Raw genomic sequence first — 12995 nt, 5'->3', positions numbered from 1 at the left:
AAGGACCTTGAAATTGAATTCGTTATACAAGTAGTTCGTTGTATAAATAAAACGAACGGGAATAAAAGTTGATACAAAAATTTGTTCTACGTGTTAATCCTAATGTAACTAGCGAATTTGTAAGACTAGTACTGTTAAAACAAACAAGTTAACAAACAGGTAATGTTCCTTTAATTACAGAATACGTTTTCACTTTTACGTAAAAAAAAATCCAAAATGAACTTTTGCTGAAAACATGCATCAGTCCTCAGAGTAATAAAAGATTGAACATTGTGCATAGCACTAAAAATGTCATCCAGGACATTCGACTGTGCCTCGACGAAACGTCGCAATTGTCCACGTTTTCGACTTGGTGAGGCCGATTACGAATACTGAGTAATGATATCATTCGTGTGTTAAAGAATAGTACTTGCAGGGATGTTTCCCTTCTCCTACAGCTGTCACTATCATAAATTTCGTCTCCAACGTTTAAGCCTTACGCTTTCTCGACGGCGAAGCCCTATCTACACCTGACACGACACAGTCAAAGACATATATACAACCCGACACTGATTAACACTCATTCAATTTATTTCATATACATGTAAAACGGGTACCTGCAAAAACGTACCTATTATGTACCGCTGTATGTGAGCTTACCTGTAAACACACAAATAAATCCCCTTGGGGAGCCCCGGCAAGCTGGCCGTGACCTTCAACGGCTGTGTAAACAAACCCTGTACAGGTAATTAGTCTACGGGTGATTGGCGATTCATTATGTGAGTGCTTATTTACTAAGACAGAGAGATGAAGGAACCCAATAATTAATTCGTTATGAACAAAAATTCGTTTTATAAATTTCGCTATACAAGTGGTTATAAATTTGTTATATAAATTTCGCTATACAAGTGGTTACATTACTAATATTATATAGTGCGACTATCGGGGATTAATTTCTATTTCGTTATACGTGAAAATTCGTCCTAACCGAGTTCGTTATATTCGAGTTTTACTGTACCTACTTTCAAGACCCCAAAAGTAACATGTACATGTATGGAACTTTAATGTGTGTAGCATGCTGGGATCTAGACCTATTTTTGTTCTTTATAGCACTTCAAGCAGACAAGGGACAGGTGTCGTTCTATCCATTCTGCCCCCTGTGTATCATTAAATATTCATGTATTACCATGTTTATATGCAAATAAGACCCTGATCACAAATAAGCTCCTGATTACAAAAAAAAGTCCCCTTCATTTTTAAAGAATTATCAATTTTAAAATATTAAACTAGAATTGATAAATTAATCAAGACTTCCCCAAAATTTATCACTAAACATTTTCATAATTTTTCTTTGTTTGCCAATTTTGCGAAAGTGAATTATTTATTGATAGGTGGGTTATAACTGTATTGTGTGTTTGTTTTGCAAGTCCCTAGATTTTCCTCGTCTGAATTACAGGGTATCCTGTCTACGTTTATGAAGTGGAATAAGACACACCCCAGTAAAGATGGCTTCATGTCTGGACCTGTGTGTGGACAAGATCCAGCGTAAGTCAAATCTGAGGCTGCCAACATTTCATTTGTGGACTCTCCACAAAACAACTAGGTATTATGAACTGGAGGCAGTTAGGGTCAGATTTTTGTTATGTTGTGGCTCTGTAGGAAGTTGCTGGAGTCATACTGTGTTATCCTTTCTCTGTCCAGACTGTTATACAATCAGACGTACATTTATCACAAACAGTTGTATGCATGATCACATTCATCCTTCCTGGCAGTGACTGGGAAATTAGCAGTGTAAGACATGTACCCTTTTGACTACTTGACATTATTAGTCGGGTACATCACGTGCATATTGAAATATTGTTCAATTGAGACTTTACCAAGTTGGTTGTCTCTGTTGCATTTGTAAAGAAAAGACACATTAGCTATGAAAGGGTGAAAAAATACATGAATTTCTTTGATTGATGGGCTACAGCTTCACTTGTTCGGCTTCTGCCTTTTTGCTTTCTAATAATATATGTTAATAATTACATTTTTTCAGCTATTGCAAAAATCCAGTATCCAAAAGTCCATTTGAGTGGGATAAAAATGACATGACACAGTGGCCTGTGAGTTTCTTATCCAGCTGTTTGTTTTTTCTGCAATACTAATGTAATGTAAATTCACTAAATATATGAAAAATAAAGTAAACATTTGTGGATTGGGTAACTGACAGAGATGTTATCTTTTGTCATATTCTTTAGAAATCTCTTACAGTGATACAGGTACACACATATTCTTTTGCTTTAGCTGGTGGGCAGCATGGCTCTGTACTATATAAATAGAGATTGTGTGTCTAGCTGCTCCTACTGCATGTACCATGTATGTTCTTGAATGAAACATTTCACTATTCTCATCTACCAACCCTATACACCCATAACATACAACAGGATGTACTAAATTTGCTTTATGCCTCAGAAAATTCAGTTTTATCACCAGCTAATACATAAATAGGCTTGAGAAGTCTACTCCATGCAGAAATATCAGTAACTGATACCTGGTGATATATTCTGTGTTTACATTGTTTATGACCACTTTATGTTTTCCCCAGATTTGTACAGAGACTAACAATCCAGGCCATCTTGGGACAGTCTCTGTCTCTCAGGAAGACAGACACATGTCCTGTGACTTGCTTGGTCGTCCTTGTTGCCATGGTATCCAGGGCGAGTGTATGATCACATCCCGAGAACACTGTAAATTTCTGAAAGGATTCTATCATGAGGAGGCCTTCCTGTGTTCTCAGGTAGGAAACTGTCTTTATATTGGTAATTTCTGTATTACAGTTTAATTTTCAACTTGTTGTAATCTTCTAAAATAAGTGAGTTGGCATTCCAGTTGTCTTCGTATCATAATAGTCACACTCAAGTGTCAATACAGATTGACTTGTGAGGTTCTTTATCGATCATCTGTGCAGCATTCAACCAGCCCATAACAGGTACTTTATACAATTTGCTCAACCCTTGTACTGTCTTTTTAGGTCATCTGACCCGAAGGGTCAGGATGACCTATAGCCATCATGCTTCGTCCGTCGTCGTCCGCCGTGCGCCGTCCGCCGTCCGTAAACTTTTCACATTTCAATCTTCTTCTCAAGTTCCACCAGTGGGATTAAGCTGAAACTTGCCTGAAATGATCCTGAGGTGGTCCTGACCAAGTGTTGTTATTTTTCGGGTCAGTCCGAAATCCAAGATGGCCGCCATAGCCACCATTTTGAAAACACATTTTAAACTTCTTCTCAAGTTCCACCAGTGCTGTTGGGCTGAAACTTGCCAGAAATGATCCTGAGATGATCCCGACCAAGTGTTGTTATTTTTCGGGTCAGTCCAAAATCCAAGATGGCCGCCATAGCCGCCATCTTGAAAAACACATTTTAAACTTCTTCTCAAGTTCCACCAGTGCTACTGAGCTGAAACTTGCCTGAAATGATCCTGAGATGATCCCGACCAAGTGTTGTTATTTTTCGGGTCGGTCCGAAATCCAAGATGGCCGCCATAGCCGCCATCTTGAAAAACTTATTTTAAACTTCTTCTCAAGTTCCACCAGTGCTTTTGAGCTGAAACTTGCCTGAAATGATCCTGAGATGATCCCGACCAAGTGTTGTTATTTTTCGGGTCGGTCCAAAATCCAAGATGGCCGCCATAGCCGCCATCTTGAAAAACACATTTTAAACTTCTTTTCAGGTTCCACCAGTGCTATTGAGCTGAAACTGGCCTGAAATGATCCAGATATGATCCTGACCAAGTGTTGTTATTTTTTGGGTCCGTCCGAAATCCAAGATGGCCGCCATAGCCGCCATCTTGAAAAACTTATTTAAACTTCTTCTCAAGTTCCACCAGGGCTGTTGGGCTGAAACTTGCCAGAAATGATCCTGAGATGATCCCGACCAAGTGTTGTTATTTTTCGGGTCGGTCTGAAGTCCAAGATGGCCGCCATAGGCGCCATCTTGAAAAACACATTTTAAACTTCTTCCCAAGTTCCAGCAGTGCTATTGAGCTGAAACTTGCCTGAAATGATCCTGATATGATTCCGACCAAGTGTTGTTATTTTTCGGGTCGGTCCGAAATCCAAGATGGCCCCCATAGCCGCCATTTTAAAAACACATTTTAAACTTCTTCTCAAGTTCCACCAGTGCTGTTGGGCTGAAACTTGCCTGAAATGTTCCTGAGATGATCACGACCAAGTGTTGTTATTTTTTAGATTGGTCTGAAATGCAAGATGGCCGCCATATCCGCCATCTTAAAAAACACATTTTAAACTTCTTCTCCAGTTCCACTGGTGCCATTGAGCTTGAAATTGGTGAGGATGTTAAGGAAGGAGTGCCAACAAAGTGTTGCTATTTTTTCGGCCTTGTAAAAACTTTGGCATGGCAGCAATGGCGGCCATTTTGTAACATGATTGCGCAATCATGGTTTTCCTGAACAACACCTATTTCAAACTTCTTCTCAAATTCCACTGGTGGGATTCAGCTCTAACTTACCAGAAATGATCCTTAGATGGTCCAGACCAAGTGTTATTATTTATTGGGTCGGTCAGATATCCAAGATGGCCACCATGGCCAACAGTGCCACTATATACTTGCTACAGAGAATGCATATTACAATAATATAAGGGTTTTAATTTAGAGTCAGATGACCGTTAAGGCCCCTGGGCCTCTTGTTTATTTAGCATTTAATCAGTTATCAGTAACACCAGCCTACATCATTAAGTCTATGTTGAGCTAAGTATATAGAGTGAGTAAACTTGGCTACAATAAATAAAGACAAGACATTAATAGATGAATAAATCAATGTAATTGTTTTTAACTTTTCAACAGGTTAACTGTATGGCCGATGTGTGTGGTATGATACCGTTTGTTTATGAGGATAGACCTGACCAGTTCGGCCGTGTGTTCTCGGCTTTCCTCCTACATGCTGGGTAAGTATCTTGTGGCCGTGTGTTCTCGGTTTTCCTCCTTTATGCTGGGTAAGTATCTTGCGGCCGTGTGTTCTCAGCTTTCCTCCTACATGCTGGGTAAGTATCTTGCGGTTTGTGTGTTCTCGGCTTTCCTCCTTCATGCTGGGTAAGTATCTTGTGGCCGTGTGTTCTCAGCTTTCCTCCTACATGCTGGGTAAGTTTCTTGTGGCCGTGTGTTCTCAGCTTTCCTCCTACATGCTGGGTAAGTATCTTGCGGCCGTGTGTTCTCGGCTTTCCTCCTACATGCTGGGTAAGTATCTTGTGGCCGTGTGTTCTCGGCTTTCCTCCTACATGCTGGGTAAGTATCTTGTGGCCGTGTGTTCTCAGCTTTCCTCCTACATGCTGGGTAAGTATCTTGTGGCCGTGTGTTCTCAGCTTTCCTCCTACATGCTGGGTAAGTATCTTGTGGCCGTGTGTTCTCAGCTTTCCTCCTACATGCTGGGTAAGTATCTTGTGGCCGTGTGTTCTCAGCTTTCCTTCTACATGCTGGGTAAGTATCTTGTGGCCGTGTGTTCTCAGCTTTCCTCCTACATGCTGGGTAAGTATCTTGTGGCCGTGTGTTCTCAGCTTTCCTCCTACATGCTGGGTAAGTATCTTGTGGCCGTGTGTTCTCAGCTTTCCTCCTACATGCTGGGTAAGTATCTTGTGGCCGTGTGTTCTCAGCTTTCCTCCTACATGCTGGGTAAGTATCTTGCGGCCGTGTGTTCTCAGCTTTCCTCCTACATGCTGGGTAAGTATCTTGTGGCCATGTGTTCTCGGCTTTCCTTCTACATGCTGGGTAAGTATCTTTTCTGTCTACCTCCACCATGTTGGGCATCAAGCTTACTTTGTGTTAAGAAGCTTTTTTTTTATGGCTGGGTTATGAAAGTTGTCTTTAGATATGTCTGGAAGAGCCAAAAGGTATAGAGGCATGGTTGATGACCTTTACTGGTATGTTAGCATGAAGTTCTACTTTACGGAGTGTTTATTCAAGATAACAGAGATAAGATTTGAGAAAGCCCATTGTCTTTTTAGGTCACCTGAGACAAAGTCTCAGTTGACCTATTGCGATTGCCTTTTGTCCGGCGGCGTCCGTCGTAAACAATTTACATTTTCAACTTCTTCTCAATAACGAACAGGCCCAGAGACCTAATATTAAGTGTGTAGCATGCTGAGATAAAGGGCTACAAAGTTTGTTCAAGTGGATGACCTTGATCTTCATTCAAGGTCACAGGGGTCAAATACGATGAAATCTTTAAACAACTACTTCTTGATAACCATAAAGCCCAGAGACCTAATGTTAGGTCAGTAGCATGCTGGGACAAAGGGCTACCAATTTTTTTTTTCAAATGGATGACCTTGACGTTCATTCAAGGTCACAGGGGTCAAATATGCTAAATTTTTTAAACAAATTCTTCTTGATAACCATGAGGCCCAGAGACCTAATGTTAGGTCAGTAGCATGCTTGAACGAAGGGCTACCAAGTTTAATCAAATATATGACCTTGACCTTCATTCAAGGTCACAGGGGTCAAATATGCTTAAATCTTTAAATTACTTCTTGATAACCAAAAGGCCCAGAGACCCAATATTAGGTCTGTAGCATACATGGATGAAGGGCTACAAAGTTTGTTCAAATGGATGACCTTGACCTTCATTCAAGGTCACAGGGGTCAAATGTGCTAAAATCTTTAAACACTTCATTCTCGATAACCAAAAGGCCCAGAGACCCAATATTGGGTCTATAGCATACATGTACATGGATGAAGGGCTACAAAGTTTGTTCAAATGGATGACCTTGACCTTCATTCAAGGTCACAGGGGTCAAATGTGCTAAAATCTTTAAAAACTTCATTCTCGATAACCAAAAGGCCCAGAGACCCAATATTAGGTATGTAGCATGCTGGGATGAAGGGCTACCAATTGTGTTCAAATGGATGACCTTAATCTTCTTTCAAGGTCACAGGGGTCAAATATGCTTAGATCTTTAAATGACCTTTTCTTGATAACCAAAAGGCCCAGAGACCCAATATCAGGTCTGTAGCATGCATGGATGTTCAAATGGATGACCTTGACCTTCATTAAAGGTCACAGGGGCCAAATATGCTAAAATATATCATAACTCAGGTGACCGTTAGCGCCTTCTGCAATAGAGGAGTTTTCAGTTTTGGTATATCTTTAATTATGTTATCATAGAATCAGAAAGTCAAATTCAATGATTTCACCATTAACATTAACTGGTGGACTGTGCACTATGGCTGCAATATCTTGATTAGACTTTAATCACCACTCTAAACATTCTATTAAATAATCTCAGGTACATGTATATATCATTTTTGTAATTTTGATCCTCTTTATTTCCTGGATAGGCTGTTCCATCTCCTGATCACCATCCTGTTTCAAATGGTTGTGATGCGGTATGCAGAGAATTTGATTGGCTGGAAGTTCATGGCTATTATATATTGTGGCAGTGGTGCTGTGGGCAGCCTTGCTAGTTCTGTTCTACTTCCCTACCAGGTTGAGGTAAGTACACACTACCACTTACTGTTTTACCCCAACTCAAGAGTCCAGACAAGGTGTTCTGTGTCATCTAGCATTTATAAATGTGTAAGGACTACAAACAGAATAAGACTAATGTAATTTTCCATAGAAAAACTAACTGGGAAGTCAGAGTTAAACTGTCATACTATAGATAATTGCAGCAACTTCTTGGGTTGTAGGTGGTACCTTTAGGGAGTGTAAGTGTGGGTTGTAGGTGGTACCTTTAGGGAGTGTAAATCTGGGTTGTAGGTGGTACCTTTAGGGAGTGTAAGTGTGGGTTGTAGGAGGTACCTTTAGGGAGTGTAAGTGTGGGTTGTAGGTGGTACCTTTAGGGAGTGTAAGTGTGGGTTGTAGGTGGTACCTTTAGGAGTGTAAGTCTGGGTTGTAGGTGGTACCTTTAGGGAGTGTAAGTGTGGGTTGTAGGTGGTACCTTTAGGGAGTGTAAGTGTGGGTTGTAGGTGGTACCTTTAGGGAGTGTAAGTCTGGGTTGTACGTGGTACCTTTAGGGAGTGTAAGTGTGGGTTGTAGGTGGTACCTTTAGGGAGTGTAAGTGTGGGTTGTAGGTGGTACCTTTAGGGAGTGCAAGTCTGGGTTGTAGGTGGTACCTTTAGGGAGTGTAAGTGTGGGTTGTAGGTGGTACCTTTAGGGAGTGTAAGTGTGGGTTGTAGGTGGTACCTTTAGGGAGTGTAAGTGTGGGTTGTAGGTGGTACCTTTAGGGAGTGTTAGTCTGGGTTGTAGGTGGTACCTTTAGGGAGTGTAAGTGTGGGTTGTAGGTGGTACCTTTAGGGAGTGTAAGTCTGGGTTGTAGGTGGTACCTTTAGGGAGTGTAAGTGTGGGTTGTAGGTGGTACCTTTAGGGAGTGTAAGTGTGGGTTGTAGGTGGTACCTTTAGGGAGTGTAAGTCTGGGTTGTAGGTGGTACCTTTAGGGAGTGTAAGTCTGGGTTGTAGGTGGTACCTTTAGGGAGTGTAAGTCTGGGTTGTAGGTGGTACCTTTAGGGAGTGTAAGTGTGGGTTGTAGGTGGTACCTTTAGGGAGTGTAAGTCTGGGTTGTAGGTGGTACCTTTAGGGAGTGTAAGTGTGGGTTGTAGGTGGTACCTTTAGGGAGTGTAAGTCTGGGTTGTAGGTGGTACCTTTAGGGAGTGTAAGTGTGGGTTGTAAGTGGTACCTTTAGGGAGTGTAAGTCTGGGTTGTAAGTGGTACCTTTAGGGAGTGTAAGTGTGGGTTGTAGGTGGTACCTTTAGGGAGTGTAAGTGTGGGTTGTAGGTGGTACCTTTAGGGAGTGTAAGTGTGGGTTGTAGGTGGTACCTTTAGGGAGTGTAAGTGTGGGTTGTAGGTGGTACCTTTAAGGAGTGTAAGTCTGGGTTGTAGGTGGTACCTTTAAGGAGTGTAAGTCTGGGTTGTAGGTGGTACCTTTAAGGAGTGTAAGTCTGGGTTGTAGGTGGTACCTTTAAGGAGTGTAAGTCTGGGTTGTAGGTGGTACCTTTAGGGAGTGTAAGTGTGGGTTGTAGGTGGTACCTTTAGGGAGTGTAAGTCTGGGTTGTAGGTGGTACCTTTAGGAGTGTAAGTCTGGGTTGTAGGTGGTACCTTTAAGGAGTGTAAGTGTGGGTTGTAAGTGGTACCTTTAAGGAGTGTAAGTCTGGGTTGTAGGTGGTACCTTTAAGGAGTGTAAGTCTGGGTTGTAGGTGGTACCTTTAAGGAGTGTAAGTGTGGGTTGTAGGTGGTACCTTTAGGAGTGTAAGTCTGGGTTGTAGGTGGTACCTTTAGGGAGTGTAAGTCTGGGTTGTAGGTGGTACCTTTAGGGAGTGTAAGTGTGGGTTGTAGGTGGTACCTTAGGGAGTGTAAGTCTGGGTTGTAGGCGGTACCTTTAGGGAGTGTAAGTGTGGGTTGTAGGTGGTACCTTTAGGGAGTGTAAGTGTGGGTTGTAGGTGGTACCTTTAAGGGAGTGTAAGTCGTGGGTTGTAGGTGGTACCTTTAGGGAGTGTAAGTCTGGGTTGTAGGTGGTACCTTTAGGGAGTGTAAGTCTGGGTTGTAGGTGGTACCTTTAAGGAGTGTAAGTCTGGGTTGTAGGTGGTACCTTTAAGGAGTGTAAGTCTGGGTTGTAGGTGGTACCTTTAGGGAGTGTAAGTGTGGGTTGTAGGTGGTACCTTTAGGGAGTGTAAGTGTGGGTTGTAGGTGGTACCTTTAGGGAGTGTAAGTCTGGGTTGTAGGTGGTACCTTTAGGGAGTGTAAGTCTGGGTTGTAGGTGGTACCTTTAGGGAGTGTAAGTCTGGGTTGTAGGTGGTACCTTTAGGGAGTGTAAGTGTGGGTTGTAGGTGGTACCTTTAGGGAGTGTAAGTGTGGGTTGTAGGTGGTACCTTTAGGGAGTGTAAGTCTGGGTTGTAGGAGGTACATTTAGGGAGTGTAAGTCTGGGTTGTAGGTGGTACCTTTAGGGAGTGTAAGTCTGGGTTGTAGGTGGTACCTTTAGGGAGTGTAAGTCTGGGTTGTAGGTGGTACCTTTATGGAGTGTAAGTCTGGGTTGTAGGTGGTACCTTAAGGGAGTGTAAGTCTGGGTTGTAGGTGGTACCTTTAGGGAGTGTAAGTCTGGGTTGTAGGAGGTACATTTAGGGAGTGTAAGTCTGGGTTGTAGGTGGTACCTTTAGGGAGTGTAAGTCTGGGTTGTAGGTGGTACCTTTAGGGAGAGTAAGTCTGGGTTGTAGGTGGTACCTTTATGGAGTGTAAGTCTGGGTTGTAGGTGGTACCTTAAGGGAGTGTAACTCTGGGTTGTAGGTGGTACCTTTAGGGAGTATAAGTCTGGGTTGTAGGTGGTACCTTTAAGGAAGGTAAGTGTGGGTTGTAGGTGGTACCTTTAGGGAGTGTAAGTGTGGGTTGTAGGTGGTACCTTTAGGGAGTGTAAGTCTGGGTTGTACGTGGTACCTTTAAGGAGTGTAAGTCTGGGTTGTAGGTGGTACCTTTAGGGAGTGTAAGTCTGGGTTGTAGGTGGTACCTTTAAGGAGTGTAAGTGTGGGTTGTAGGTGGTACCTTAAGGGAGTGTAAGTCTGGGTTGAAGGTGTTACCTTTAAGGGAGTGTAAGTGTGGGTTGTAGGTGGTACCTTTAGGGAGTGTAAGTGTGGGTTGTAGGTGGTACCTTTAGGGAGTGTAAGTCTGGGTTGTAGGTGGTACCTTTAGGGAGTGTAAGTCTGGGTTGTAGGTGGTACCTTTAGGGAGTGTAAGTCTGGGTTGTATGTGGTACCTTTAGGGAGTGTAAGTCTGGGTTGTAGGTGGTACCTTTAGGGAGTGTAAGTCTGGGTTGTAGGTGGTACCTTTAGGGAGTGTAAGTGTGGGTTGTAGGTGGTACCTTTAAGGAGTGTAAGTCTGGGTTGTAGGTGGTACCTTTAGGGAGTGTAAGTCTGCGTTGTACGTGGTACCTTTAAGGAGTGTAAGTCTGGGTTGTAGGTGGTACCTTTAGGGAGTGTAAGTGTGGGTTGTAGGTGGTACCTTTAGGGAGTGTAAGTCTGGGTTGTATGTGGTACCTTTAGGGAGTGTAAGTGTGGGTTGTAGGTGGTACCTTTAGGGAGTGTAAGTCTGGGTTGTATGTGGTACCTTTAGGGAGTGTAAGTCTGGGTTGTAGGTGGTACCTTTAGGGAGTGTAAGTCTGGGTTGTAGGAGGTACCTTTAGGGAGTGTAAGTCTGGGTTGTAGGTGGTACCTTTAGGGAGTGTAAGTCTGGGTTGTAGGTGGTACCTTTAGGGAGCACTATTTAGGTTCCTATGAATTAATTCTTTATTTCTGTTTAAGGTTGGACCTGCTGGTGCGCAGTTTGGAGTCTTATCTGTGTTTTTGGTGGATTTGCTTGGCCATTATTTGCAGCACCGACAGGAAAAGGGTAGTCGTGATCAGAAAAAGCGCCTCTGCACATGGCTTGCAATTTTCGTTGTCATCATGTTGATCCTGTTTTTCCTGGGACTGTTCCCCTGGTTAGATAATTGGGCTCATATGTTTGGATTTTTCTTTGGTCTTTTGATGTCCACGATTCTGGTCGAGGACTTTGGCATGCAAGTAAATTTTATGAAACGTTGGGTTGTAGTTTTGGTTTCTTCCATTCTTGCATTACTTATGATAGTAATGCTCATTATCATATTCTATGTGGTGCCTATTACTGAGGGTGATGTCATCTCTTACTTCAACTGTATCCCGATCACTAAAACCTTCTGTAAAAACATGGATGTGAGTATCAACCGAGGCTCCACGTATACTGCCCTGCTCTAAGTGCCTTTTACTGTTTCAGCAGAATTCATAGGACTTCAATATATTCTCTATTAATTATAAATAATTGTACTTTAAAATAGGACAGCTGTTTAATAAGAATATTTCAGTCTTTTTGAGATGTTTTTATTTAATAGGGGCTATTCAAATTGCCTTTCGTCTGTGGTCCATAGTCGGTCCGTCCATAATGTTCTTCACGGATCTTTCTCAAATTTCACCCGTTTTTGGTCCATAGTTATACATGTTCCATATTAAGACTGATGAGAAAACAAGATGGCCGACAGGTGGCCATTTTGAATTTTGACACTTGAAGTTTGTTAACGTTATGTCACAGAAAGTTCTTCATAGATCTTTCTCAAAGTTCAACTGTAGGTTCCCCTTGGTCCCTACTTGTGCATGTTCCATATGGAGTTGTTATGGATATTTCTTGAATTTCATTTAAATTCCTCTAGTATTAGTTAAAGTTTGTTAACCCTATTTCATTCCATTGTCAATTTTCCAAATGATTAAGAGGAAGAAGAGAAAAGTAGGGAAAAGATTGTTAGGGAAAAGATCAGTCTTACAAAGATCCAATAAAACCTTTTTCAAATGTGGGCACCAAGATCCCTCTGGGACGTATTGTTAAAACTTGATTTCTAATAAATTGATGTCATGGATTGTGATCTAATGGAATGTAATTGATCTGCTGTAGAAATGTGATTCATTTATCTGTTGTAATATTACCATCCCCAAAATATACATGTAAAAGGGGATAAATCTAGATAGAATAGTATGCTAGTTCAACCAGATTTATTTAATAATGTTCTTAAGATTACTACAGTGGAACTTCGTTAACTCGAAGCCGACGGGACCACGAAAAAACTTCGAGTTATCCGAGTGTTCGAATTAAGCGAGTTATCGTTTTTGGTGAAAAGTTTGGCCAATATTTGTCAACATTATATAATCATTATAACTTCGCTCTGTCGCTCATCAGTTTAGTGTGAAGACTGGTCAATACATGTAAATATATATGTAATGTTTCGTTATGTCACTTGTAATTTGGTGTAGTTTTGCCGATATACAGTCACGATAAAGTTTCTTTCACTTAGTCACTTCAATAACGATCTGATGTGCAAGTCATGTTTGCAAAAGGTAAACGATAAAACGGAATTCGACAAAATAACAAGTTATTAATGTCAAAACAAATAACCGTTTAAGTTTAACACAGATTGCATACAAAACGTAACAGAACCATGACCTTTTATTGGACATATATGAAATACTGTTTGA

General features: G+C 41.6%; 1 protein-coding gene across 2 annotated transcripts in view; it reads left to right on the top strand.

Moving 5' to 3' along the window:
- LOC117325311 (inactive rhomboid protein 1-like) overlaps positions 1–12446 on the top strand; it is a 35365-nt gene extending 22919 nt beyond the window's left edge. For both annotated transcript variants that reach the window (XM_033881433.1, XM_033881434.1), the window contains 6 exons: positions 1436–1524; positions 2018–2084; positions 2567–2758; positions 4826–4926; positions 7313–7466; positions 11259–12446. In XM_033881433.1, the coding sequence (XP_033737324.1) occupies positions 1436–1524; positions 2018–2084; positions 2567–2758; positions 4826–4926; positions 7313–7466; positions 11259–11729 (1074 nt within the window). In that variant the 3' untranslated portion in view covers positions 11730–12446. The remainder of the gene's footprint in view (positions 1–1435; positions 1525–2017; positions 2085–2566; positions 2759–4825; positions 4927–7312; positions 7467–11258) is intronic.
- Positions 12447–12995: the final 549 nt, after the last annotated feature.

Source organism: Pecten maximus, chromosome 4 (genome assembly GCF_902652985.1).
Source record: "Pecten maximus chromosome 4, xPecMax1.1, whole genome shotgun sequence".
NCBI classification, from domain to species: Eukaryota; Metazoa; Mollusca; class Bivalvia; order Pectinida; family Pectinidae; genus Pecten; species Pecten maximus.
This window is presented reverse-complemented; position numbering and strand designations above follow the sequence as displayed.